The sequence below is a fragment of the Choloepus didactylus genome, chromosome 2 (assembly GCF_015220235.1).
Source record: "Choloepus didactylus isolate mChoDid1 chromosome 2, mChoDid1.pri, whole genome shotgun sequence".
Lineage (NCBI taxonomy): Eukaryota > Metazoa > Chordata > Mammalia > Pilosa > Megalonychidae > Choloepus > Choloepus didactylus.
The window spans coordinates 119,260,280-119,286,084 of record NC_051308.1 but is presented as its reverse complement, the minus strand read 5'-3'; the positions used below and the strand labels follow the sequence as shown (position 1 = coordinate 119,286,084).

Sequence of the window (25,805 nt, the reverse complement as noted above, 5' to 3'; positions counted from 1 at the left end):
TACACCAGTCACCCTTCCCCAAGGAATCTCTGCTACATCTTTCATGATAGGTACCTTGTAGCCTTGCTAGAACTTCCACTGACTGGGCATTCACTCCCCACTGGAGCAAACCTCTGGACAATTCCGCTGGAGGAAATGTTCCCATCTCTCTGTGCTTTGGTGTCCCTATCTAAAATGGGGATAATACTATCTGCTTCTCAGGGTGTTTGTGAATATTGGCTGAGAAAATAGAGGTGCAACGGTTTCATGACCAAAAAGCTATACATCTATCTATATATGTATTATTACTTATATTAATAACAACTACTATTTACTAAGTGCTTATAGTGATTGCTTACATTAATAGGAATAGTGGTAAGTGCCCTGTGGATATTAGTTAGTTTAACCAAACAACCCAGTAAGTTTCTTTTAGTATTAGGTCCCCACTTTGTAGTCGAAGAAAAGCCTCAGAAAGTAATTTTTCTAAGGTCATACAGCTAGCAGTGATGAGGACAGGATTTGAGCTCAATGCTTATGCTCTTAATCTTGATATTATTCTGTCTTAACTTCTAACAATAGATAAAAGAGCTCATACTTTTGTTACCTTTTCTACTGCCCTACAGCTAATAGGAGACAACTAGTATTAATCCATGAGAGGCTTTTGGAAGGAAGACCTAGTGATTGACTCCACATGAAAGATATAGGACCAGGGTAGATAGGACAAGGAAACTGATGGTGCTGTTAATGGAAACAGTGACAATTGCAATGGAAGGTGATGTTTGTGTAAATGGGAGCCTAGGTTTAGTAGAATCATATTATCTTACCTTTGGAATAGCCCATAGATATAATTTGATCTAACTTCCTTTCTTCCCACTCTACAGGGACAGGCCTTCAACTGCAATTTCAAATGATGATCCTTCAGCCTCTACTGAAACAATTCCAGAAATAGGGACTTACAATACAGATATTTTAACCAAGGTATGGCTGTTGCTCTGCTTATTTCACTGAAACATCTTTTAAGCCAACTATGGAGACATTGAGACACACAGTGCTTCAATGATTCCCAGTGACTTGTGGCCAGTCTGATTTTGGGACATTCCCTTTGGCAGTGACCTCCAACTGGATGGTAAGAGAGAGAGCGGTAAGAAAGAAAAGAGAGGAAGAAAGCATTTGTAATAGATAATTAGGGGGCAACTATCCAGCTTACAAAGAATCATCCTTCTCTAGGATTTGCCTTCCCATCCATTTTAACAGGGATGACCACTGGCAACTATGTTTGTTCTTGTGCCAGTTTGGATATATTATGTTCCCCAAGAAAAAGCCATGATCTTTTAATCCAATCTCATGGGATATTGGGATTAGGTTGTTTACATGGAGATATGACCCACCCAACCATAGTGGATAACTCTCATTAGATAATTTCCATGGAGGTGTGGCCCCACCCATTCAGCATGGGCCTTGATTAGTTCACTCTAGCCCTATAAAAGCTCAGACAGAAGACGCGAGCTTGCTACAGTCAAGAGGGACACTGAAGAATGCACAGGAGCTGAGAGAGGAGCTGCAGATGAGCAAGTTTGAAGACGGTTGTTGAAAGCAGACTCTTGCTCCGGAGAAGCTAAGAGAGGACACATGCCCTAAGAGCAACTGAGACTGCCATTTTGAAGAGGAGCTTCAGCCTAGAGAGGAACGTGCTGGGAGAAAGCCATTTTGAAACCCAAACATGGAGGAGACACAGGCCACATGCCTTCCCAGCCAACAAAGGTTTTCTGGAGGCCATTGGCCATCCTCCAGTGAAAGAACCTGATTGTTGATGCCTTACCTTGGACACTTTATGGCCTTAAGACTGTAACTTTGTAACCAAATAAGCCCCCTTTATAAAAGCCAATCCATTTCTGGTATTTTGCAATCTGGCAGCAATAGCAAACTGGAACAATATGTATCAAAAAAGCAGAGAGAAAAGAATGTAGCATACATGCACAGAGAAGCAAGAATCCCAGTTTCTTTCAAGTTCCTGGTTCTCAGCTCTTCCCAAGGACCAAGTATACTCTATGCTTGGATTCTATGAGACACTATTGTTTATTTACAATACATCCTCCTTTATTTAACTCAGGCTAGTTTGCATTAGTTTCCGTTACTTATAACCAAAACAACAACAACACACAAAACTGTTTTTAACTAACAAAACACAGAGTCACTTGGACTAACCCTTTTTTGGAACAACATCCATACTTGCAACACTTACTTTTTTTTTTTTTTCCTCCTTAGACAAACTAGACGATCTTGACACACTTAAGACTCATGGAAATTATTTCAGGAAAGAACAGCTCTATACTTGGGTCACTGAGCGGCCATAAGAAGAAGGCCAGACCTTCTCTCTCTAGCTAAGCCAACTTGAAAGGTGAAATCACTGCCCTCCCCCCTACGTGGGATCAGACACCCAGGGCAGTGAATCTCCCTGGCAACATGGAATATGACTCCCGGGGAGGAATGCAGACCCGACATCGTGGGATGGAGAACATCTTCTTGACCAAAAGGGAGATGTGAAAGGAAATGAAATAAGCTTCAGTGGCAGAGAGATTCCAAAAGGAGCCAAGAGGTCACTCTGGTGGGCACTCTTATGCACAATATAGACAACCTTTTTTAGGTTCGAATGAATTGGGGTAGCTGGTGGCGGATACCTGAAACTATCAGACTACAACCCAGAACCCATGAATCTTGAAGACAATTGTATAAAAATGTGGCTTATGAGGGGAGACAGTGGGATTGGGGGGGCCATGGGGATCATACTCCCCTTTGTCTAGTTTGTGAATGGATGAGTGGAAAGGTGGGGGAAGGAAACAAACAGACAAGGGCGCCCAGTGTTCTTTTTTACTTTAGTTGCTTCTTTTCACTTTAATTATTATTCTGGTTATTTTTGTGTGTGTGGTAATGAGGGTGTCGGGGATTGATTTTGGTGATGAATGTACAACTATGTAATGATACTGTGAACAATCGAATGTACGACTTGTTTTGTATGACTGCGTGGTATGTGAATATATCTCAATAAAATGAATATTGAAAAAAAAAAAAAAAAAAGAACGTGGAGGCCAGAGTTGTCTCAGTCTGAAACTGAGGATTCAACTACTCTATATTCGGACATCAGGAACTCTGGAATCTAAGTGGCTTTTGCTTCTGACTTGATCAGCATCATCTCTGTACCTTGGTGTTGCCTTTGAACTCCTGCCCTTTGGTCCTTTGAGCAATACAGAACTGTGTAATAATGCCAAACACTGTAATCAGTACATGGGAGGTCCACAACTATTTTATATTGAATTGAAAAAAGAGTATCAACAAACATTTGTTCAGAACTTTAGAATTTATAAGGCTCATGTATATTCTTTTCCTGAAACATAATAGCAACCCTGTGAAGGGGGTGAAATCTCAGAACCTTGGAGTTTTCAAACATTGTTCTGGGGGAGAAAAAAAGGAAACAGAAGACTTGAATTTCATAGCTACAGCTGCCCACAAATTCTTGAAATGTATCAAAGAAACTAATGCACATATCTAAATCAACCTATATTAAGCTGTTAAAACAGGATTAGACTTTCCATTAAAGCAGAGTCAGAGATTGCAGAGATTTTACATGTGGTATCAAAGGAAGAGACAGCCAGAGGTTTGTGTCTCTTCATTCATTAAGCAATTCGTAGGTGCCTAATTATATGCCAAATACTGTGCTAGTATAGTAGTAACGAAGAAGTAACAGTCGCAGGAACCTGTGGCCCGACCAAACACTCTCGCTCAGGAGAGAAGAGGTCTGCAAATGAACAGCAACTGCTATTTGAATTACTTCATTATAGAAATGGAAGGTATTTCTCAGAAGGAAAGATGCTCTCGGCAGACAAAATGAACAGCCAGCCACTAAACCTGGACTGATTTCCAGCCGTATGCACCAGTACTACCGTACCGGGTATTAAATTTTTGAAATAATTTCTTACTGATTGGGAAATAGCTGGTATTCTGATCATTCCACTCTCCACCCCTTAATTCCTATAACGCGATCACGTTAAAGTCTTCCCCAGTTCAGATACCTTCCGTTCTGATTGGTCGTATTCTATGTCAGTCTGTACCTAAAATTCCACCTCCCAGGCATGGCATTGGCTACTACAGGGAAGTCCGGAACCGCCCCGCCTTCCGCCCTGGCAGCTGCCCTTTGGCCACCACTTCCGCCACGCCCTCAGGCTGGTGTTCTGCGCGGGCTTCGACTGGAGCTGGAAGGTAACGGTTCTGGAGTCAGCACGGACAGCACGGACAGTCGTTGGGCCCGGTGGTTGAAGACAGATTATTTGAATTATCTTTCCTGATTATACCGTCTAACCATGTAAGCTCCATGAAAGCAGAATTTGTCTTGTTTATTCTTGAATCGGCTCACTGTCTTTACCTGTGGGAGTCACACAGTCGGTCCAGTCACTGAAGTCAAAAGAAAAAGGAAGGCGGGGGTGAGGGGTGAGGGTGGACGAAAAGAACAAGAAGCACATTATGAGTAATGTGAAAGACCCTATTTATTACTTCAGTAAGCCTACTTAAAATATGGAGTTATATGGCAGAGCCACCCTCTGCCTCCTAGGAGCTACCCCACGAAATTACTTCTTTCATTTTTCTGTCTGGTTTCACTACTTTTGACAGCAAAGCCTAAACTCTTTCAGAGCATAAAAATAGTCATTTTTTATTCCCCAGGGTGTAGTATAGTGTACCTGGCACCTAGTAAATGCTCAGTTAACATTTACTGAATAAATGATTAATGAATAGAATGCCTCATGAATTTGAGGCAATACTTAATTGGTTGAATACAGCATAATTCACTGTATACTGGTACTGTACTAAGTGAAGACATAGCCATCACTCCTTTCATCCAATTAGTTATTCAACTAATATTTAAATATTTATTGTCTAACTATTATGAGTTAGGAATGCCAAGCACTGAGTTATACAGAGGTGAATAAAAAACAACAAAACAAAACAAAACAAAAAACCCCTGCCATTTTGCCTGTGAAGGTTGTATTACACCTGGTTCTCTCTTATCCTTTTTCAGTTATTACTAGTTTTTGTTATCCTTTCTCATAAAAAGTATAAGCCTGACTCATTAAGCTTTACCTACCAAAGTACTGAATCCAATATGACAATAAATGTGACAAAATGTGATAAAATGTTGGTAGGGGCACAACCTAACTTTATATTAGTACTTCCCTTGGGGTAAATTGTCTACCTTCCAAAGACTCAATTAAAAAATATCAGTCCCTAGTATCTGTTATGGATTGAATCATGTACCCTACAAAGACATGTTGAAGTCCTAACTTCCAGTCCTGTGGATGTGAACCCAGTTGTAAACTGAATCTTTGGAAATCCTTTTAAGATGAGGTTAAACTGAATCAGGATGGGTCTTAATCAAATGTGATTGGAGTCCTTATAAACAGAGGAATTTTGGACATAGAGTAAGGGTGAGCAAAAGACAGAAGAAGACAGATGGCCATGCAATGGAGGTAAAGAATGAGTTATGGATTGCCAGTAAATCACCAACGGAATGCCACAGACTTCGGCGAAACCATGATCCTGCTGACACCTTGATTTTGAACTTCTAGTCTCCAATAAATCCCTGTTGTTTAAGCCAACTAGTCTATGGTACTTTGTTATAGCAGCCCTGGCAAACTAAGACATGGTCCTTCCTTATCCTCCCCAAACCGCCCTCTCACCCCATCACTATCTGATGTGGGAACTTTTTCTCCCTTCTTTGTTAGGGAGTGTGGTGGTTTGTAGCACTGTGTACCCCAGAAAAACATGGTCTTTAATCCATTCCTATGGGTGTAAACCCATTGTAAGCAGGACCTTTTTTGATGAAGCTACTTCTGTTAAGGTGTGACATACCTCATTAGATGTGGGTCTTAATCCTATTACTGGAGTCCTTTATAAGAGAATGAAATTCAGGCAAAGAGTAAAAACCATGGAAGCAAGAAACTGAAATCAGTGACACCTGGAAAAGAAGGGAGAGACCAGCAGAGGTCAACACATGCCTTGCCATGTTGCAGAGGAGCCAAGGATCACTGGCAGCTGGTCTTTGAGAAGAAAGCATCACCTTAATGATGTCTTGTGATTTGGACATTTTCCAGGCATCAAAACCATGAGCAAATAAATTCTCATTGTTAAAGCCAACCCATTTCACAATATTTGAGCAGCCTAGGAAACTAAAGCAGGGAGCATGATCCTCTGGTTCTGGAAATCTGACAGTCAGAACCAAAGTTCTATGTGCCATTTCCCTAAGGAGGCCTACCTCAGAGCTCTTAAGCATATGGTAAACAAAAATCCCAAAGTTCTAGAAGCAATTCCGTTTATTTTTGCTGCTATTTATGCAGCATGTTGCTTCTTCAAAGGTTGAAAGTAGAATATTACAATGACAGCTTTGCCTTGGGGTTTTAGAGGATCAGTATGTAACAAATCCTTTCTTCCTCTTTTGAGGTCAGATCCAACTGGAAAATAGACATAGGAGTCAAACAGAGACATAATATTGCTTTTATTACTGATAAAATTAAATGCTTTAAATGTGTGATGACCCAAAGGTATTGGTAGTACTTCACTCCAGAATTTGACAGACTTACCCATCTAGCTGAAAACAACCAACTCTTTACTAGATGGCAGAGAGCATGGGACGTGGCAGGCTCCTTACCTCATAGCAGAGAGAAAACCAGAATGTACCCTGTGCGGAAGTCAGCACCTTCTCAGAAAAACCTTATCTAATACTGGGGGACTTCTCAAATTCTCAATGGAGAAGGGAGCAGGGTACAGCCCCACAGAGAGGAGGAACTTGGCCTTACCAGGAGTCAGAAGCACTCTTGGCATCTTTGTCTCCCTGGGCCAGCTCCAGTGGCTGGGTTGTACTCTCAAAGAGTTCCAGCTATTCTGCCTCTGCCAGCCTTCAGTATCACAGTGCATTTTGTGTGAAGAAGTTGACTTTTTTGGATGTGTGAGTTGCAGTACTTTTCTTATGAGTCTCCTCATTCTGACTGTGTTGTACCCATTTCCTGTTTATGACAAAGTTACTGCTCCTAAAGTAAAATTATCAGCTTTATATGTTACTGTGTATTTTTGTAGGTATGCATCATTTTCATTGCCACAGCCAGCAAGACTTCAGCTGAAATTAATGCAATTGTGTTTAGGTTTTTGGAATTGCCATGTTGCTCCTGGATTTTTTTTCAATAAGGTTTATGTAAGAAGATGGGAATTGCTGCTGAGAGAATCTGAAAATACCAGTAAGGCAGAAACCCTGACTGAACCTCTAAAATTCTTCAAGACTCTGGGAAACATATTTATATAATAATGGATGTCTTGAGTGCTGTCAACTCTCTTAAAAAATTTGTATAATTTAAAAATTACTTTTTTTGAAGAATGAGGGAAAAAGTCAAAAGAGTAATTTATATCCTTCTTAGAATGGATACAACCTACCATTCACCACAAATTACACCAGAGGTATTTTGTTTTTTTAAATATTTTTCTTTGTAACTGTTGAAATTTGTCTCAAATGGAATTTTCTGGAGGCTTATTTTTGGAGTGGTAATATTGTTGGGGGAACAAGCTTTTCCAAACATGAATCAAATTAGGAATGAAAGCAGAGAAACTACTACCAAACTACAGAAATAAAAAGGATTATAAAGGAATATTATAAATAATTCTATCCCCAAAATTAGATAAACCAGATGAAATGGACAGACTGCTAGAAAGACACAAAATACCTAAACTGATTCAAGAAGAAATAGAAAATATGAATAGACCTATAACAAATAAAGACATTGAATTAGTAAAAAAAGCAAAAACAAAAAAGAAACTTCTCACAAAGAAGAGCCCAGACTAGATAGCTAATTTGTGAATTCTATCAAAGTATTAAAGAATACTAATCCGTCACAAATTCCTACAAAATATAGACAAGAGTATACTTTTTGACTCATTCTATGAAGCAGAATTACCCTGATATTAAAACCAGACAGAGACCTCACAAGAAAACTATAGACCAATATCCCTTATGAACATACATTTGCAAATTCTCAACAAATGATTAGAAAACATCTTAAGTATCCAGCAACATATAAAAAGGATCAGATACCATGATCAACTGGAATTTATCCCAGGAATGCAGGATTGGGTCAACATATGAAAACTAGTTAATGTAACATACCATATCAATACAATAAAGGAACAAAATGACATGACGATCTCAATAGACACAGAGAGGGCATTAAAGAAATCCATCAGCTTTTCCTGATGCAAACATTCAACAAACTAGGACTAGAAGCAAACTTCCATGACTTAATAAAAGGCATTAAAACCCATAGCTAATGTCATACTTACGGTGAAAAACTGAAAGCTTTCCTACTGATGTCAGGAGCAAATTAAGGATGTCTAGTTTCACCACTTCTACTCAACTTTATACTTGAGATTCTACCCAGAGTGATTAGGCAATAAAAAGAATAAAGGCATCAGATTGGAAAGAAAAAGGTAAAACTATTTCTATTTGCAAATGATGATCTTGCATCTAGAAAATCCTAAAGAATCCACAAAAAACTGTTAGAACTAATAAATAATTTAGCAAAGTTGTAGGATACAAGAATAATATAAAAAAAATCAATTGTATTTCCATAGACTTGTGTTTTAGTGTCTTAGGCTGCTCCAGCAAATACCATGGAAGGGGTTGACTTAAACAATAGGAATTTATTTGCTCATGGTTTTGATGTCCAGAAAATGTCGAAACCAAAGCATCATCAAGGTGATGCTTTCTTCCTAAAGATCAGCTGCTGGCAATCCTTGGCTCCTCGTTCATATGGCAAGACACATGATAGCATCTGCTGATCTCTCCCTTCTCTTCCAGGTTTCATTGATTTCAGCATCTTGCTTTCATGGCTTTCTCCCTCTTTGCCTGAATTTCATTCTCTTACAAAGGACACCAGTAATAGGATTGAGACCCACACTGAATGAAATGGGTCACACCTTAACTGAAGTATCTTCATCTAAAGGTCCTGCTTATAATGGGTTCACACCTATGGGAATAGATTAACTTTAAGAATGTGTTTTTCTGTGGTATAGTTTCAAACCACCACAACTAGCAATGAATAGTCCAAAAATGAAATTAAGAACACAATTCCATTTACAATATCATCAGAACAAATAATAAATTTAACAAAAGAAGTACAAAGCTTGCACATTGAAAATGAAACATTGCTAAAAGAAATTAAAGAGACCTAAACAAATGGAAATACATCCCATGTTCATGAATCAGAAGACTTATGTTTAAGATGGCAATATATCCCAAACTGATCTACATATTCAATAAAATCTCTATCAAAATCCCAGCTGGCTTTTTTCTTTGGAAGAAACTGACAAGCTGATACTAACATTCATATAGAAATGCAAGGGACCCAGAAGAGCCAAAGAAATCTTGAAAAAGAAGAACAAAGTTGGAAGACCACACTTTCAGATTTGCAAAGTGTTATGTAATAAGAATATACATATAGATCAATCGCATAGAGTTGAAACAAGAAATAAATCCCATATGTCTATGGCCAACTGATTATCAACAAAGGTGCCAAGAAAATTCAATGAGGAAAAAGTAGTCTTCAATAAATGGTGTTGGGACAACTGGATATTCACATGCAAAAGAATGAAGATGAAGAGAACTTGTGGAGAAGATGGTGGAGTTGGGAGCTTCAGGATTCACTCCTTCCTCCAAAACAGCTAGGAAACAGGCAGAAACTGTCTGAAACAATTGTTTTAGGGCTCTGGAGGCCAGTAGAACTCTGTACAATATCCAAGGAAGAGTGGGAGGAAAAGGCTGATAAACTACTCTAAAGAACTGTGAGTAGCTCTCTCCCCATGGCAGCTGCTGGCACCCATCCCTCACTCTCATTGCAGTCCACCTCGGATTCCGTCACTGGCTAGCTGCTGCTGTCAGAAAGAGGCATAAATATCCTTTTCCCCAAGAATAGCAGGGAGTGGGGGGAGAGTGGGGAACACAGCCAAGCACTGATCACAGCTTTTGATTAGTGAATTCAGGTCACTGGGTCCCGTATCTGTTACTGTTTCACCCATCCTGGTCAAAGGTGGTGGCAGTCATTGTCTCAACCCCATCCTCAAAAAATTTAAATACACAGTGCTCCCTCCGGGCTGTGGGGAACAGTTTGCTGATGGGTGTCATCTGCTGGGCAGGCCAGAAAAGCACAGCTTTAGGGATCCATCAAAAATGCTTTTGGTGTCCTTCCTGACCCTCTCTCAAGGGCTCTTTGGAGCTGGTCTGCACCCCCTTCATGGGTCCCTGGCCCTGTTTTGGTTGGGAAATACTCATTTGGGAAAATCCTCTCCAGGGTGACCCAGAATTTGCCCCAAGGCAAAAGCAGCTAGAAAAAACAAAAGAAGAGGAAAAAAAAAAAAATAAAACCCTACAGAGGCAAAACAAAAACAAACAGCACAGAAGAACAGATCAAGTTTCCCAGAGAAGGAACAGAGGAAATGAAGCTTTCTCCTGGGGGTGAAACAATTGCACAAATACTGCAATCTTAAAAATTGTGCCACATACCCAGGGCAAGAATCAGATGAAGAAGAGCTGAAAAAATATGATCAAACACTAGCTATTCTAAAGGTTTAGAATAAGGTGAACAAAGTGTCAAAGAGTCTTAACACAAAGCCAATCAACAATAAAAGCCTAGACAACAGAGAGAAACTAACCTTCAGAATAAACTCATCAAGATAATCAGATGCCCAGACATCAGTAAAAAAATTACAAGCCATCCTAAGAAACAGGAAGATATGACCCAGGAACAAATTAAAACTTTGGAGGAGGCACAGAATTTGGAACAACTAATCAAAGATGTTCAAATAAATCTCCTAAATCAATTCAAGGAGATGAAGGAAAATATGGCTAAAGAGATAAAGGATATTAAGAGGACACTGGGTGAGCATAAAGAAGAATTTGAAAGTATGAAAAGAAGCATGACAAATTATGGGAATGAAAGGCACAACAGAAGATACTAAAATAAACGAGGCATACAACAGCAGATTTGAACAGGAAGAAGAAAGAATAAGCAAACTAGAATATAGGACAATTTAAATCTTACAAACATATAAGAACAGATAGATAAAGAATAGAAAAAATTGAGTGGGGTCTCAGGGAATTGAATGGCAGCACAAAGTGCACAAATGTATGCATCATGAGTGTTCCAGTTTGCTAGAGTTGCCATTATGCAAGATACCAGAAATGGATCAGCTTTTATAAAGGGGGGGTATTTGGCTACAAGTTTACATGCCTAAGCCCATAAAAGTTTTCAAAATAAGGTACCAACAAGAGGATACATTCACTGAAGAATGGCTGATAGCATCCGGAATACCTCTGTCAGCTGGGAATGCACGTGGCTGGTGTCTGCTGGTCCTGGGTTGTATTTCAGCTCCTCTTTCTCAGTTGTTGCTTCTTTCTCCCAGGGCATTTTTCTCTAAGTGTCTGGGGGTTCTCTCTTAACTTCTCCAGGGAACACTCAGGGCTTCATTTCTTAGCTTAGCACCTCCATACATCCTTCTGTCCACATCTCCAAACATCTCTAAGCATCAGCAAGCATCTGCATCTGTGTCGGCTCTTAGCTTCTCTCTTAAATACTCCAGTGAACTAATCAAGACCCTCCCTGAATGGGCGGGATCATACCTCCATGAAAATAATTTAATAAAAAATATCACCCACAGTTAGGTGAGTCACATCTCCACTCAATCAAAAACTTCCACTGTAATCAAAAGACTAATAAATCTGCCCCAACAAGATTGCATTAAAGAACTTGGCTTTTGTGGGGACATAATATATCCAAACTGACACAATGGGTGTCCCAGAAGGTGTCCCAGAAGAAGAAGAGAAGGGAAAGGGGACAGAAAGAATATTTGAGGAAATAATGGACAGAAATTTTCCAACTCTTATGAAAGGCATAAATACACATTACCAAGAAGCACAATGTACTCCAAACAGATTAAATCCTAATAGACCTACTCTGAGACACACACTAATCAAAATGTCAAATACCAAAGATAAGGAGAGAATCTTGAAAGTGGCAAGAAAAAAGCAATTCGTTACATATGAGGGAACCGCAATAAGACAAAGTGCTGACTTCTCATCAGAAACCATGGAGGTGTGATGGCAGTGGTATGATATATTTCAAGTATTGAAAAAGAAAAACTGCCAGCCAAGAATTCTTTATCCAACAACACTGTCCTTCAAAAATGAGGGTGAGTTTAAAATATTCACAGATAAACAGAAACAGAGAGTTCGTCAACAGGAGACCTACCCTAAATCCACCCTTTGTCAGTTGTTCTCAAATTGAGGAAGCAAGACAGAAAGAATAATTTTCAAAAAGTTAAAAACTTGACTCATATAAATATGTACTGAGCACATTTAAAGATTATTTAACTCGTGGAGGAGGGAACCAACTGGATAGTAAAGCCGATTCAAAGGAGAATAAGAGAGACTGATTAAATAGAGAGAGTGGAAAAAAGAATGCTGGAATAAGGTCACAAAGCTATATCAAAATTATCAAAGTCCTATTAGGCAATATAGACTAGGTGCTGTGCTTTCATGCAGACAGAAATTATTTGCATCCCTACTGGACAAAATTATTTACAGCTTACCAATCTTCTGTAAGTTAAAATCTAACCTCATGGAGTCTGAGATCTAATCAATAGTAATAAATCAAATAAAAGAACATCCTAATAAGTAGATGAGCATGATTATTTGTGCTCTAGTATAACTTTAAAAGATTAGCCAATAATCTTTTGCCTTATCTTAAAACTTTGTATAACTTTTCTTAATAAGATTTACCATATTCTCTGAGATTCTGATACAGTAGTTATGGGGTGGGATGCAGGAATCTGCATTTTAAACAGGCATACTTGTTGATTTTGTTGCAAATTATTTCTCTCTATTCTTTGAAAGAGACTGTACATAGTAGCTAGGACTATATTTTGGATTAGTGGTTTCCCTCTAGTTCAGAGGCCTTTTTAATATCAAGAAATGGAAAACTGATAGGTTCATTTACTGAGTAAAAACTAACAGTCTCCATTTACCCCATTAGGTTGTTATATAACCTCTTTGAAGCTCATATCCCATATCTAAGTATAAGTTTCTTACCTTAAAGGAAAAAAAGAAAAAAAAGTTATCAAGCAGACTAAGCTGATTCCAGAGTCAGGCACTTTCAGGGGCAGCTGATTTCAGCTGTTTACTGTCTTTCTCCTTCCTTCCTTCCTTCCTTCCTTCCTTCCTTCTTTCCTTGCTTCCTTCCTTCCTTCCTCCCTTCCTCCTTCCCTCCCTTTTCTCTTTTTTCTTTCTTTCTTTCAAAAAGGTGAAAGTTATTTGTTGACCTTCAGAAAAATGACCAAATGTCCAACTCTGAAAGTAAAAGTCTATTCTTTAGTTCATTTATTGAAGAAGCACAATCATGCCTGGCATAAAGCAAGTGCTCAATAAATGTTACTAATTATACCTATAAAATATTCCAAATCATTAATTCATTAAGTCTACCAACATTTATTCAGTCTTTATTTTATGCCAGCCATGTGCCCGGTATTTTTTTTTTAAACATTTATTTACTTAATGTATTTATTTAATTAGTAAATACCTATTGACATTTATTGTAAGCCAAGTGTTTTGTAAAATGTTGGTTATACAAAGTGAAAAAATACCTGATCCTTAATGTCAAGAAGTTCAGAGTCTAGTTGGAAAAGACAAATAGGAGAATCTACAACTATAGTGGTGTGTGTTAAATGATAAGAGACATGGACAAGGTGCTATGAAGACTGAGAGATGAAGCATCTTCACCAAGTTTAGGGATCAGGAAAGGCTTTCCTTGGTAGGTGTTTTAGTTTGCTAATGCTGCAGAATGCAAAACACCAGAGATGGACTGGCTTTTATAAAAAGGGGGTTTATTTGGCTATACAGTTACAGTCTTAAGGCCATAAAGTGTCCAAGGTAACACATCAGTAATCAGGTACCTTCACTGGAGGATGGCTAACGGGGTCCGGAAAACCTCTGTTGGCTGGGAAGGCACGTGGCTGGCGTCTGCTCCAAAGTTCTGGTTTCAAAATGGCTTTCTCCCAGGACATTCCTCTCTAGCAAGCTTGCTCTTCTTCAAAACGTCACTCACAGCTGCACTCCATTTCAGTCTCTTTGAGTCAGCACGTTTATATGGCTCCACTGATCAAGGCCCACCCTGAATGGGTGGGGTCACGCCTCCATGGGAGTATCCCACCGAGAGTCACCACCCACAGCTGGGTGGGGCACATCTCCATGCAAACAACCTAATTCAAACGTTCCAACTTAATCCCCACTATTCTGTCTGCCCCACAAGACTGCATCAAAGAATATGGCTTTTTCTGGGGGACATAATACATTCAAACCGGCACACTTCACCCCCTGGACCCCAGAAAAACATATTCTTTCCAAAAACAAAATACATTCATTTCATCACAATATCACAAAAACTTAAATCATTTCAGTAACAATAGTTAAGTACAAGATCCCATCAAAATCAAATATAGGTGTGGTCAGTCCTAAGGCATATTTTTCCTTTAGCTTTGCATCTGTGGACTTAGAACAAGTTATGTGCTCCCAATATACAAAGGAGGGACATTCATAGGATAAACATTCCCATTGCCATAAGGAGAAACAGTAAGGAAAACAGGGTTAACAGGACCAAAACGGTTCCTAACACCTGCAGGACAAACTCCATTAGATTTCAAAGTCTGAGAGTCATTAACAGAACAACTTGCATCCTTGGGACTTGAGAGAGCGGGAGCCTAACCCTTCCTAAGGGCCTTTTCGGCAGCCCTTTCCTCTCCAAACGCTTGGGTGAGTGCTCCAACATACCCACACATTGGGGAGACCACCTTCTCGGCCCCACCCTCCTCAAATATCGGGGCAGCGCCCGGATTCCCTTCCATCTCTGGGGCACACGCTCAACCCCTTCAGAATAGTGTGGTGGCAGCCAGGCTCTCCCCAATTCCCTGGGAATGTGCTCCACCCTCTTTGGGACCTCGGGTGGCAAAACTCTTCCAGAGCATCGAGGTGGAATGCCCACCCTCGACCTCCAGGGCAAACTCACCCTTTCCATGCGTGTGGGCTGCTCCACTCTCCCAGCCCAAGGCCTCTTGACTCCAGACCTCAACCTCCATAGCTCTGTCTTTGAAGAAATTTTTCCTGCAATTTGTTCCTTGTCTGTCTCCTCCAGTCCAGACTGGCAGCGGCTCTGTCTATAAAGTTCTCGCAAAAATTCTGCTGGCTTTGCATGAAGCACACAGGGGTCAAAGCCATCAGACAATAGGAGTTTCCACAAATCCTTTCTGGATAATTCCATCTCCAATCTTGGCTTGTACTGAAATGGCGGCTGGGTTCCATGTTTGGTTACATCCTCACATTGGGCTGTAGCTTCTGGGATTCCACCCCCCTGGAAGCTCATAATTTTCCAAGCCATCAGCTTCTGGTTTCTTTGAACCCAAGAGTTCAGTTCTAAGTTTATCTCTCTCCGCTCGCATTTTACTATAAGCTGCAAGGAGAAGCCAGGTTACATCCTCCACAGGTAGTCTGGAGATCTCCTCAGCTAAGTATTCCAGGTTGTTGCTTCCAGATTCTTCCTTCCATATGAATAGGACTCAATTTTGCCAAATTCTCTGCCACTTTAAAACAAGGATCACCTTTCTTCCAGTTTGCAACAACACATTCATCATTTCTGTTCAAGTCCTCATCAGAAGTATCTTTAGAGTCCATATTTCCACAAACAGTCTCTTTAAAGCAGTTTTGGCCTTTTCTATCAAGCTCCTCACAATTCTTCCAGAAACTTTCCCTTATCCATTTAAAAAGCCGTTCCAACATGTTTGGTATTTGCAAACTCAGCAGCAAAAGCACCCCACTTCTGGTACCAAAATCTGTTCTAGTTTGCTAATGCTGTGAGGAATGCAAAACACCAGAGATGGATTGGCTTTTATAAAAAGGGGGTTTATTTGGCTATACAGTTACAGTCTTAAGGCCATAAAGTGTCCAAGGTAACACATCAGTAATCAAGTACCTTCACTGGAGGATGGCAAATGGTGTCCGGAAAACCTCTGTTAGCTGGGAAGGCACGTGGTTGGCATCTGCTCCAAAGTTCTGGTTTCAAAATGGCTTTCTCCCAGGACATTCCTCTCTAGCAAGCTTGCTCTTCTTCAAAACATCACTCACAGCTGCACTCCGTTTCCTCTCCTTGAGCCAGCTCATTTATATGGCTCCACTGATCAAGGCCCACCCCGAATGGGTGGGGCCACACCTCCATGGGAGTATCCCACCAGAGTCATCTCCCACAGCTGGGTGGGGCACATCTCCATGCAAACAACCTAATCCAAACATTCCAACTTAATCCCCACTATTCTGTCTGCCCCACAAGATTGCACCAAAGAATATGGCTTTTTCTGGGGGACATAATACATTCAAACCAGCACAGTAGGTAACACATGAACTGCTTTTTAAAGGGTAGGTGGATATTAACTAGATAAAGAAGATGGAGAAAGGCCTTCTAGGTAGAGAAAACAGGACGTTATAAGTCAACAAGGAATGGAAGAACACGATTAGACCCAGAGAATTAGATGTAACCTACTGTGGTTGGAATGAGAGTATGTGGCATACAGGATGGAAGAAAGAGATCAGTGGAAACAGAGGCCAGAAAAGATGGCAGAAGCCATTCAAAACAATCCTTTAGTGCTAAACTAAGTGCCAGAACTTTGTCCTAAAAGCCCCAAGGAGCCACTGAATGATTTTAAGTATGGTGTTTCAAAAGAGGCCTCTGGCAGTAGTGGGGAGGAGAGTCTAGAGATGGGCTTGAGTGGAAGTGGTTGGAATCAAGATGGGAGGGACCACTAAAAGATATAGTAAAAAAGGATTAAAGACTAGATGTGGTGGATGAATGAGAGATTAGTCTCTGATGACTTCAAGGTCTGGAGCTTGGGCAGCTGGATGGATGGGTAATGCTGGGAATTAAAAAAACAGGACTCAGCCTCCAAATTGAGAGGAAGGATGAGTTCAGCTTTGCTCAACTGACTTATCAACAATAATGACTATTGCCTATGAATCTGGGAATCAATGGTACCCAACCACGAAGATAACTCATGATCCTCTGCAGGCCCTGTGGTATACAGAATAGCGTAGCAGAATCATTATGTTTTGCAGGATACTTCTTAATCACCATTCTTGGAGGAACTTTGTGGACTCATATGAAAAGAGTTTTCAGCATGAAAATTTAAAGGTGGATATATCTGACTCATAATTTTATTTTTTAAAGATGAAAACACTCCTTTGACTAGGTGGTAGATAACAAACCATATATTTTACTACAAGTTCTTCACGAAAAATGTCAATCAGAAAGTCTCAGCAGAAAGGAAAATTGGAGTTCTTTAAGAGAAAGTGGTTGACAATAACTTAAAGGATAATTGAAAGGAAAAGGAAAGTTTAAAAGGAGGAGGAAGGGGAGACAAGAGGCTGGCCAACAAACTGGAGAAGCAGTGATTCTGAGAGAACAACAAAGAGAAAAATTCTAGATATAACATAAGAGGGTGACTTATCTGGAGGGAGAAACACAAAAAACCGGGAAAATACGGAGAGAGGGCTGAGAAAAGAAACTTAATTAAGGAAGGTGACTTTGGAGCAGAAAGGAAGAAAAAAGTGGCGTCTGGGAATGAAGAGACCAGATTCAAGAAGTGGGTGAAGACAGAATGGGGAGATGATAATAGAGGGTAAACGGGCAGCAGCGGGTATTAGTGGAAACGGGACGGAAGCAATCTGGGCGGAGCAGGCGGCGGAGGCGGAGAAGACTGGGTACGTCCAGGTGTCCACCACTACAGTGGCAACTGGAGCGGATGCTCAACCACTCCCAGAGGATGCGCCCAGGCAGTCCAGGGTAACCAGGAAAGGGTAGAAAATAGGACTGGAGTGTCCAGTCCCAGGAAATCCATGAGAAGTACAGACAGCGAGTTCTGCTGCTGCCGCCGATGCAATTGCGGCGGCTGCTGCTGTGCGTCCCACCGGACGCACCACGCGCCTTACTGGTCGGGAGAGGCGGCAAAATCTCCCCAGCCCCCGCGACAGCCCTCCGGCCGGGAACAGCGGCCCCTTGAGCCAGCTGGTAGCTGGGCGGCGACCGCCGAGAAGGAAGAAGCCGCCGCGGCGGCCGTACCCCGGATTAGGTGAGAGAACCGCTGGGAACCGGGAGACTGCGTACTGCGCTGGCGTGGCGGCGCGTGGTGCGCTGGGCAGGAGAACCCTGGGGAGGGCTGGGACTGGGAGGTCGGAGACCTGGGCTCTTGGGAGGGGTTGGCGCCCAGTGACAATTGCTTGGCAAAGGTTGGAACACAGGGTTGGTGATGGGATCTGCGGTGGCGACGGGAGGGAGGAAGGGCAATGGGGAGTTGCCTAGAAATAAAGATGTGGCTCTGGATTGTACAGGACTAAAGCTTGGAAACCTGGTCTGTATCCCGAAGTCTTTCGTTGATATGTAGATAGACACCTTCTTTGTTGCTAGAAGTGAGGGTGAAAACTAAGACTTTTAGGTCGAGCCAAAGGAGAGATGAACACATAATTCAGAATGCATGCCAGGATGGAAGCATTAGGGACAGGAAAATATGATAAAGGATCAGGAATTGTGCATGGCTGTACAATAATAAGCACACACTGCCTCCTCTTGTGCTATATTCTATTTTGGATATTTTTCTTAGATACAGACAGCAGGGCCGGGATTCGTGATGGCTCTTTCTTCCTTGGCTACCTCCTTTTGCCTGCAGAGCTGGAGCCCTGCCTCTTGGCTGAATCTGAGGCCATGCAGGACAAGCTTCACCTAAATCCATTCCCTTCCTTTGCTTTGGCTTGGAACACTTGGACAGATTAGGCCCAAATTTTCTTCCAAGTAGCAGCAGCAGGATGAAAATCTGTCATTCAGTTTTCTGGAGAGGAGACAGATTGTATTGCTGCGTTTTTTCTCAATAAGCATTTCCTTATCATAGCATTTTTAGCCTATTCTTTCATGGGAAGCTGGTTCTCATAAATCAAGTTACAAGGCAACCAGGTTTTATTCTCCAAGCTGCCTTTAACTAATTGGGATCTTAGAAAAGTTACTTCATTTCTCTGGGTCTCAGTTTTCTGTGCATGAAATCAGGTTTTGGATTGAAAGAATTACTGAACTAAATAGTCACTGTATCTGTATTCTGTGTTCACGACTCTGCTTTATTTGAAAGTAGGAAACTTAAGTCAATTCACAATTATATTTATTCATCACTGTTTATATGACAAAACTGAGTCAAAGATATTTAGTTAACTATGCTTAAAGGAATAATGTTTCTATAAGAAAAAAACATAATAAAGAAGGGATTCATTATTTGATTCTTTATAAAGTGAAATTTTAGTTCAAATATAATTACTTTTCTTTATGGGTATCTATGAAGTGCTGAATATTTTTCATAGACTACTTTGTAATTTTTTAAAAGACTGGAACAAATAAATTTAATCTGAAGATATATTTATAATTTCAAGGATTCTTAATCACTACTGAGGTGAATCTTTTCTGTCTGGAAAGAAGACTACTATTGCAAAATTTAAAATGTATCATGACTTCTTATCATAAGGGTATGAATTTTCTTACTTTGGTAATAAAATGTTTGTATGGTTACCATTCAATTCTCTAAATTATGGTTTAATTGTTAAAATAGATAACAAACTTTCAAATTATTTACTCAATAGGAATAATGACAAACTACATCTACAGCTACATGTAATAAATAGTCTTGAAAGTTTTTGAACAGTTAGGAATTCCCAAATGAAACAGTTTCAGGAACTTTGCTGGAGTTGGTGCAAATCTGAACTTCACTTAAAAATCAATTCACCAGGAATGTGCAGAATACCTTTTAAACCAGCTATATTAGCTGTAGTGTCAGAGGGTTATAAGTAATAGAATTAGAAGTTTATGCTTGGAGTTAGTGTTTTTGGTATCCAAGTTTCTGATTCCCAGTCACCTTAAGAATGGGAAAAAAAGAAGCTCTGTACATTATCCATATTCAATTTAATTCAGTGTTATTTGTTGAGCAACTACTGTGGGGCCATTATAACACTGGATACAAAATTACCCTCAGTTCAGAAATCTATAGTTCTAGACTATGTTCCTCTAACTTTAGTATGGATTAAGAACTGTAACAGAAAGATTAACTGTGGGAAAAAAGAAAAGAATCTCTCCTGGGAAAGCTGCTTTTGTTGTTGTTGTTGTTTGTTTTGTTTTCCAGTATTTTGAAGATGCTGCTCCATGGTCCTTTTTGTTTTGTTTTGATTTCCCACTGTCTTTTAGCTTGCAATTTTTTCTGATGAGAAGTCTTCTGTCCTTCTTATCTTTGTTCCTCTGTTCAGGTGTCTTTTCTTCCTAAAGACTCTTCAGATTTTCCTTTCATAACCAATCTTAAGCAATTTGATTACAATGTACCTTGGTATCATCTTCATGATTATTGTTCAGGTTTGTTGAGCATATTGTTTCTGTTGAGTTTGGGGTTTTCAACAAAATTGGACCATTTTTAGCCATTATTTTTAAAAAAAGAAAATTTTGTGGCCCCTTCTGTCTTCAATTACATTTATATTAGAGTACTTGAATTTGGCCTACAGCTCAATGATGCTCTCTTCATTTATTTTCAGTCTTTTTTCTTTTTGTTTTATTTTGGATAGTTCTTATTGCTGTGTCTTCATATTCACCAACCTTTTCTTCTCTAGTGTTTAATCTGCTGTTAATCTTACCCAGTGTATTTTTCTTTTCAGACACTGTATTTTTCATCTGTATAGGTTTTATTTTTGTCTTTTTTATAACTTCTCTGTTCAATATCTTTAACATAATCTTTTTCCTACCTTTTTTGAACATATGGAATGTTATAATAACTTTTAATCTAATATCTGTCCATTCTGATTATGTTTCTAGTGATCGATTTTACTCTTTATTATGGGTAGTATTTTCCTGCTTTTTTTCATGTCTAGTAATATTTGATTAGATGTCACACTCTGAACATTTAACTGTTGGGTGCTGGATATTTTTGTATTCTTACAAATATTCTTGAACTTTATTTTGAGACATAGTTAAGTTTACTTGGAAACAATTTGATCCTTTGGGTCTTGTTTTAAAGCATTGTTAGGAAAGGCCAAAGCAGTGTTTTGTATAGGGTTAATTTTCTCCACTACTGAGGTGATACCCTTCTGAGTACTCTACTCAATAACCTGTAAATTAGGCTTTACCACTTTGGTTGATGAGGAAACAAACTATTTCCAACCTTCTGTGAGCCAAGAGGATTGTTCCCTGATTTTCTCTTATGGTTCTTACCCCAGTCTCAGTGGTTTCCTCATTAAGCTGTATTACTGAGTCATCAAGGGGACCCTCTGGAGATCTCTAGAATTTTCTCACCTTTCTGATACTCTGCCCTGTGAACTCTAGCTCTCTTGGCCTTCTAAAATCCCCAGCTTGGTTTCCTTCACTTAGGAAGATCACCTGGCTCTGCTTGGATTCCATGTCTGGGCACTGCAACCTGTAAACTCTCCAGGCAGTAATATATGGCAGTTTTTGACTTGCTACATTTGTTTCCCTTCTCTCAGGGATCATTGTCCTGTGCTGCCTGATGTCCAGTGTCTGAAAATCATTTCATGAATTTTTTCCAACTTTTCAGTTATTTCTGTGGTCTGGAAGCAGACGTGGCTCTCTAGCCATCTTTTACCTCATAGTTCTCAACCCTGGCTACTCAGTATTGCCTGAGGAAGGTTTTAAAAAAATTAATGTACAGGTCTTACTTCTGATCAGTTAAATTGTACTCATTCAGATTGAAGCCTTAACATCAATATTCTTTAAAAGAATTCTCAATTTTCTCATACAGTGGGATTGAAGAGCCATTGTATTAAAGAAACTTGCATTTATAAACAATTCTGATTGACCGTAATGTTCTGTCACTCCAACCAAGACATGAAGGTGGTTGGCCTTTTCTGTTGTTGTTTTGTTGGCTATGGAGCGATACAAAGTTTTAAATCAGGTTACAGGCATAATTAAATCTTTGGTTTAGAACCAAACTGTGGCAATGATGTGGGAGATGGATTTAACTAGGGTGAAGAGACAGGAGGATCTTTGAGAAGCTGTTGTATGTGGTTAAGGGCAAGAGGTGATCAGGGCCTGAATTTGGGCAGTGGTGGTGGAATGGTGAAGAGAGGATAGATTTGAGAATTTCTGAGGTGTAACTGATGGTATTTGTTGATCAGTTGACTGTGGGAAATAAGGGAGAGGGGAGAAGCAAGTGTTAATCTCTAATTTCCAGGTCAGTGATAGAATGATTAGTAATAGCATTAACTGAGATAGATAATATTGCAAGGGAAGCAGGTCTCAGGACAATGAGAGAATTACGTCAGTTTGGGACATCCAAAAGGAGATGCCTAAGCTCTAGATTCTTTTGAAGCATAGGAGAAAAAAAAACATTTAAGAGCATATATTTTGAGTATACTCTGATTTCGAACAGAAGTATCTTCTGCTTTTATTTGACATAGATTAATATTAAAATCCTTTTACTTTTCTTGAGCATACATCAGTTAATAGTAGAATAAAGTAGATGTCTTCTAGATGATCAAATATCAGGTCAGGGATTATTGCAGGCATCTGTTTTTTGTTGTTAGTGCTGGTGGTTTGGTGTCTTTTTTGTTTTTGTTTTTACAATGGGGGTATGGCATTCATGTCTTCTTTCTTTGAACAATAGCACTACATTTCTTTTGGGAAATTACCTTTTGGAATTGTGTATGGTCTTAGTTGTAAGGTCAGTTAAGGTACCCTGCCCTCCCCTATCTAAATAATGGCTATGAGACCCATGGTAGGACAAACCAACTTTCTTCATGGACATTGCATCTTCAGTGGAGCAACACAAAAGTAGAAAATATGAATGGAAACAATTGGTCTCTTCTTGCTACCTGGATCCCCATTGCTTACCTGATTTCTGCCCCTTCTGAGGTTTTACAGTCTTTAACTGTTCCTTGATTCTATACCCTCTTTTTAAAAATTTAATTTAGTCAGAGTTGGTTCATTCATTTTTTTCAGAAAAGATATGTTGCATTAGGCACAATTGTGGGTGCTGGAATAGAATGGGGGACAAGTTCTTGGATGAAGGCTCTACTCTCACAGGCTTAAGTTTATGGAAGTTGTAGGAGGACTGGTGAGTGTATAGACAGCAAACAAGTAAATAAGTATAAAGAGATTTCAGATATTAATAAGGTTAATCAAGAAAATAAAATAGAATTATAGGTTAGAGAGGGACTGAGAGGTGGTGGTGAGAGAATTTCAATTGCAAAGTTCCTAAAGAAGGTATAAGCTTTGTGTGTTTGAGAAACAGAAAGAAGACCCAGTGCAACTGTAGCACGATAAACAAGACGAGAGTGGCAGAAGATGAGGATAAAGAGGTGAGCTGGAACCAGGTCATTTGAGCCCTTGTAGGCCATAGTAAGATTGGATTTTATTCTAAGGACATTGAAAAGCATTGAAGCAGGAGTGTGATATGACCTGGAAAATGTTTAAAAATATCACTCTGCTATTGAGAACAAAGCTCAAGAGGCCAAGAGTGGAAGCAAAGAAAGCTACTTGGCAGGCTGTTGCAGAAGTCCAGATACGAGATGATGGCGATTTACATTGTGATGGTAGCAGTGGGGCTGGTAAGAAGCAAACAGCTTAAAAACATATTTTGGAGTTAGAGTCAACAGCATTTGCTGGTGTGTTAGATGAGAAGAGTGAAGTGAAAGAGGAGCTTTCATAGGTCTTTTTAAAAATATAATTTTACTCTTTAGCTACAGGAATTAGTTCAGGGATGGACACTTGACACAAATTGATCCAAACTCAGCCTTTTAGTGGATTTGAACCTGGCGGTAGAATGTAGACTGGGGCAGATAACTTGGCAGATAACGTGCTACTTGGCAGATACTGAAGACAAAACCAATAGAAAATAATCAAGAAATGGAGAGAGATAAATCCATTGTTTTGAGTCTCTGTATTAAGCTGTGTTTCAAACCTCTGGTTGAGGTTTTGTGTTTAACCCTAGATGAGGTTTGATTAACCTCATTACGGCAATGGCAGTGATTAGATGGTGGGAGAAAGGGATAGAGGTCACTTGCAATGGAGAGAACTCTGGGTAATATAAACAATATCATCACAGAGTATAGCCAATGGTGACCAAAAGGTGGTAGTGTTCATGGTGGGAGAGTGTTCATGGGTGTGGTGGAGATATTTGCCTCAGGACATTCCGACCTCTTCTTCAAGTCACCTATTCCCTGTCTTATTTTCCAGATCAGCCTCATCAAGATAGGGGCTTTGAACTGGATCTCACAGGAGTCTGAAAGAATTCTGTAATGTTTTTAGATTTTGATCACTGACATCCCATAGCAGTGGCATTACTTTTGTTATCACCATTATTATATTTATAACTTGCCTTATTAATAATACTGAGTATTTTCTAAGTCCCAGACACTATCTTAAGGGCTTTATAAACAAATTTCATTTAATCCTCACTGCAATTCTGTGAGAAAGTTGCTATTACTATCCCCATTTTTATAGAAAGGTTAAGTAACTTGACAATGATGACACAGCAGAAGTGATGCTTAATTGGCAGGTGCTAAATTTCTGTTTTGTGTGCATTAGTGTAATTAATTTGAGTTCATCTTGTATGTTGTAAAAAAAATCCTTTTAAAGACTCTAGATTTGCTTTCCTTTAAAAAAATAACAAATCAAAATTAGAACAACAATAAAGAACAAGGTTTTGGATAAAACTTTAGCAAAAATTGTCTGGTCTCTAAATTAGCATAACAAGTGTAAAAATGTGATTTGTATTAAAATAATAAGCTGAATTATTAAAATCTGACTTTGTGAAGATTTGCCTTCTAATTCATATGTCAAAACACCTGAAGGTCAGTACAGAGAAATGAATGACCTGCTTAAAACAAAAGGAAGTGTAGCTGGACATGACAAAGAATCTATCAAAAAAAAAGAATCAGAGTGCTCCGTATTCAGGTTATAAAAGTGAGTGAATTTCACATTTCAAAGGAGAATCTGGGACACTGCTTACATTGCAAAGATTCGAAGCAAGCTAGGCTCACTGCCCAGAACAATAGGAATATGCATTCCCAGAATGGGGAGATTTTGTCCACTGTGTTTGTGCTCATGTACACCCACAGCTAACCCTACAACATTAGATCAGAGGAAGCAGAACCAATGAAAGAAATGTTAGCATGAACAAGTTCCCTTAGTGTACAAATAGAAACAGTACCATATTTTAGCATCTTTTAGCCTCCATAATATTCCATTCTATAACAACTTTTTGTCTCCATATTGCTGTGTAAACTGTGACTTTGAAATCTCCAACTAATTATTGCAATTAAAATTTACAGCTTTATTGGGATCTCAACAGAAAGGTTTTTGTGGATTGCCATATCTTCTAAAAGAAATTCTTGCTAGTAATTAAAAGCATATCTGAATGAACTTCTGGGGAACATGGTACAGTAGGAGTTCATGTCTCCTATAAAAGTAGCAAGTGAACAGGCAGAAACTGTCTGAAACAACTGTTCTGGGGCTCTGGAGGCCAGGAGGGTGCTATACAGCATTCAGGGAAGAGTGTAATGAAGAGACTGCGAAATTGCAGTAAGAACTGCGAGTAACTCTCTCTGGCAGCACCCATCCCTCCATTCTTGAGGTAAGCTGCCTTGGGGTCTCATCCCTGGCTGGCTGCTGCAGATGGAG

General features: G+C 39.6%; 1 protein-coding gene across 1 annotated transcript in view; it reads left to right on the top strand.

Moving 5' to 3' along the window:
* The first annotated feature begins 17,992 nt into the window (after window positions 1–17,992).
* Window positions 17,993–25,805, top strand: part of LOC119526795 (phosphodiesterase 4D interacting protein) — a 258,604-nt gene continuing 250,791 nt past the window's right edge. The window contains exon 1 of the mRNA XM_037826233.1: window positions 17,993–18,225. Coding sequence (XP_037682161.1) covers window positions 17,993–18,225 — 233 coding nt within the window. The remainder of the gene's footprint in view (window positions 18,226–25,805) is intronic.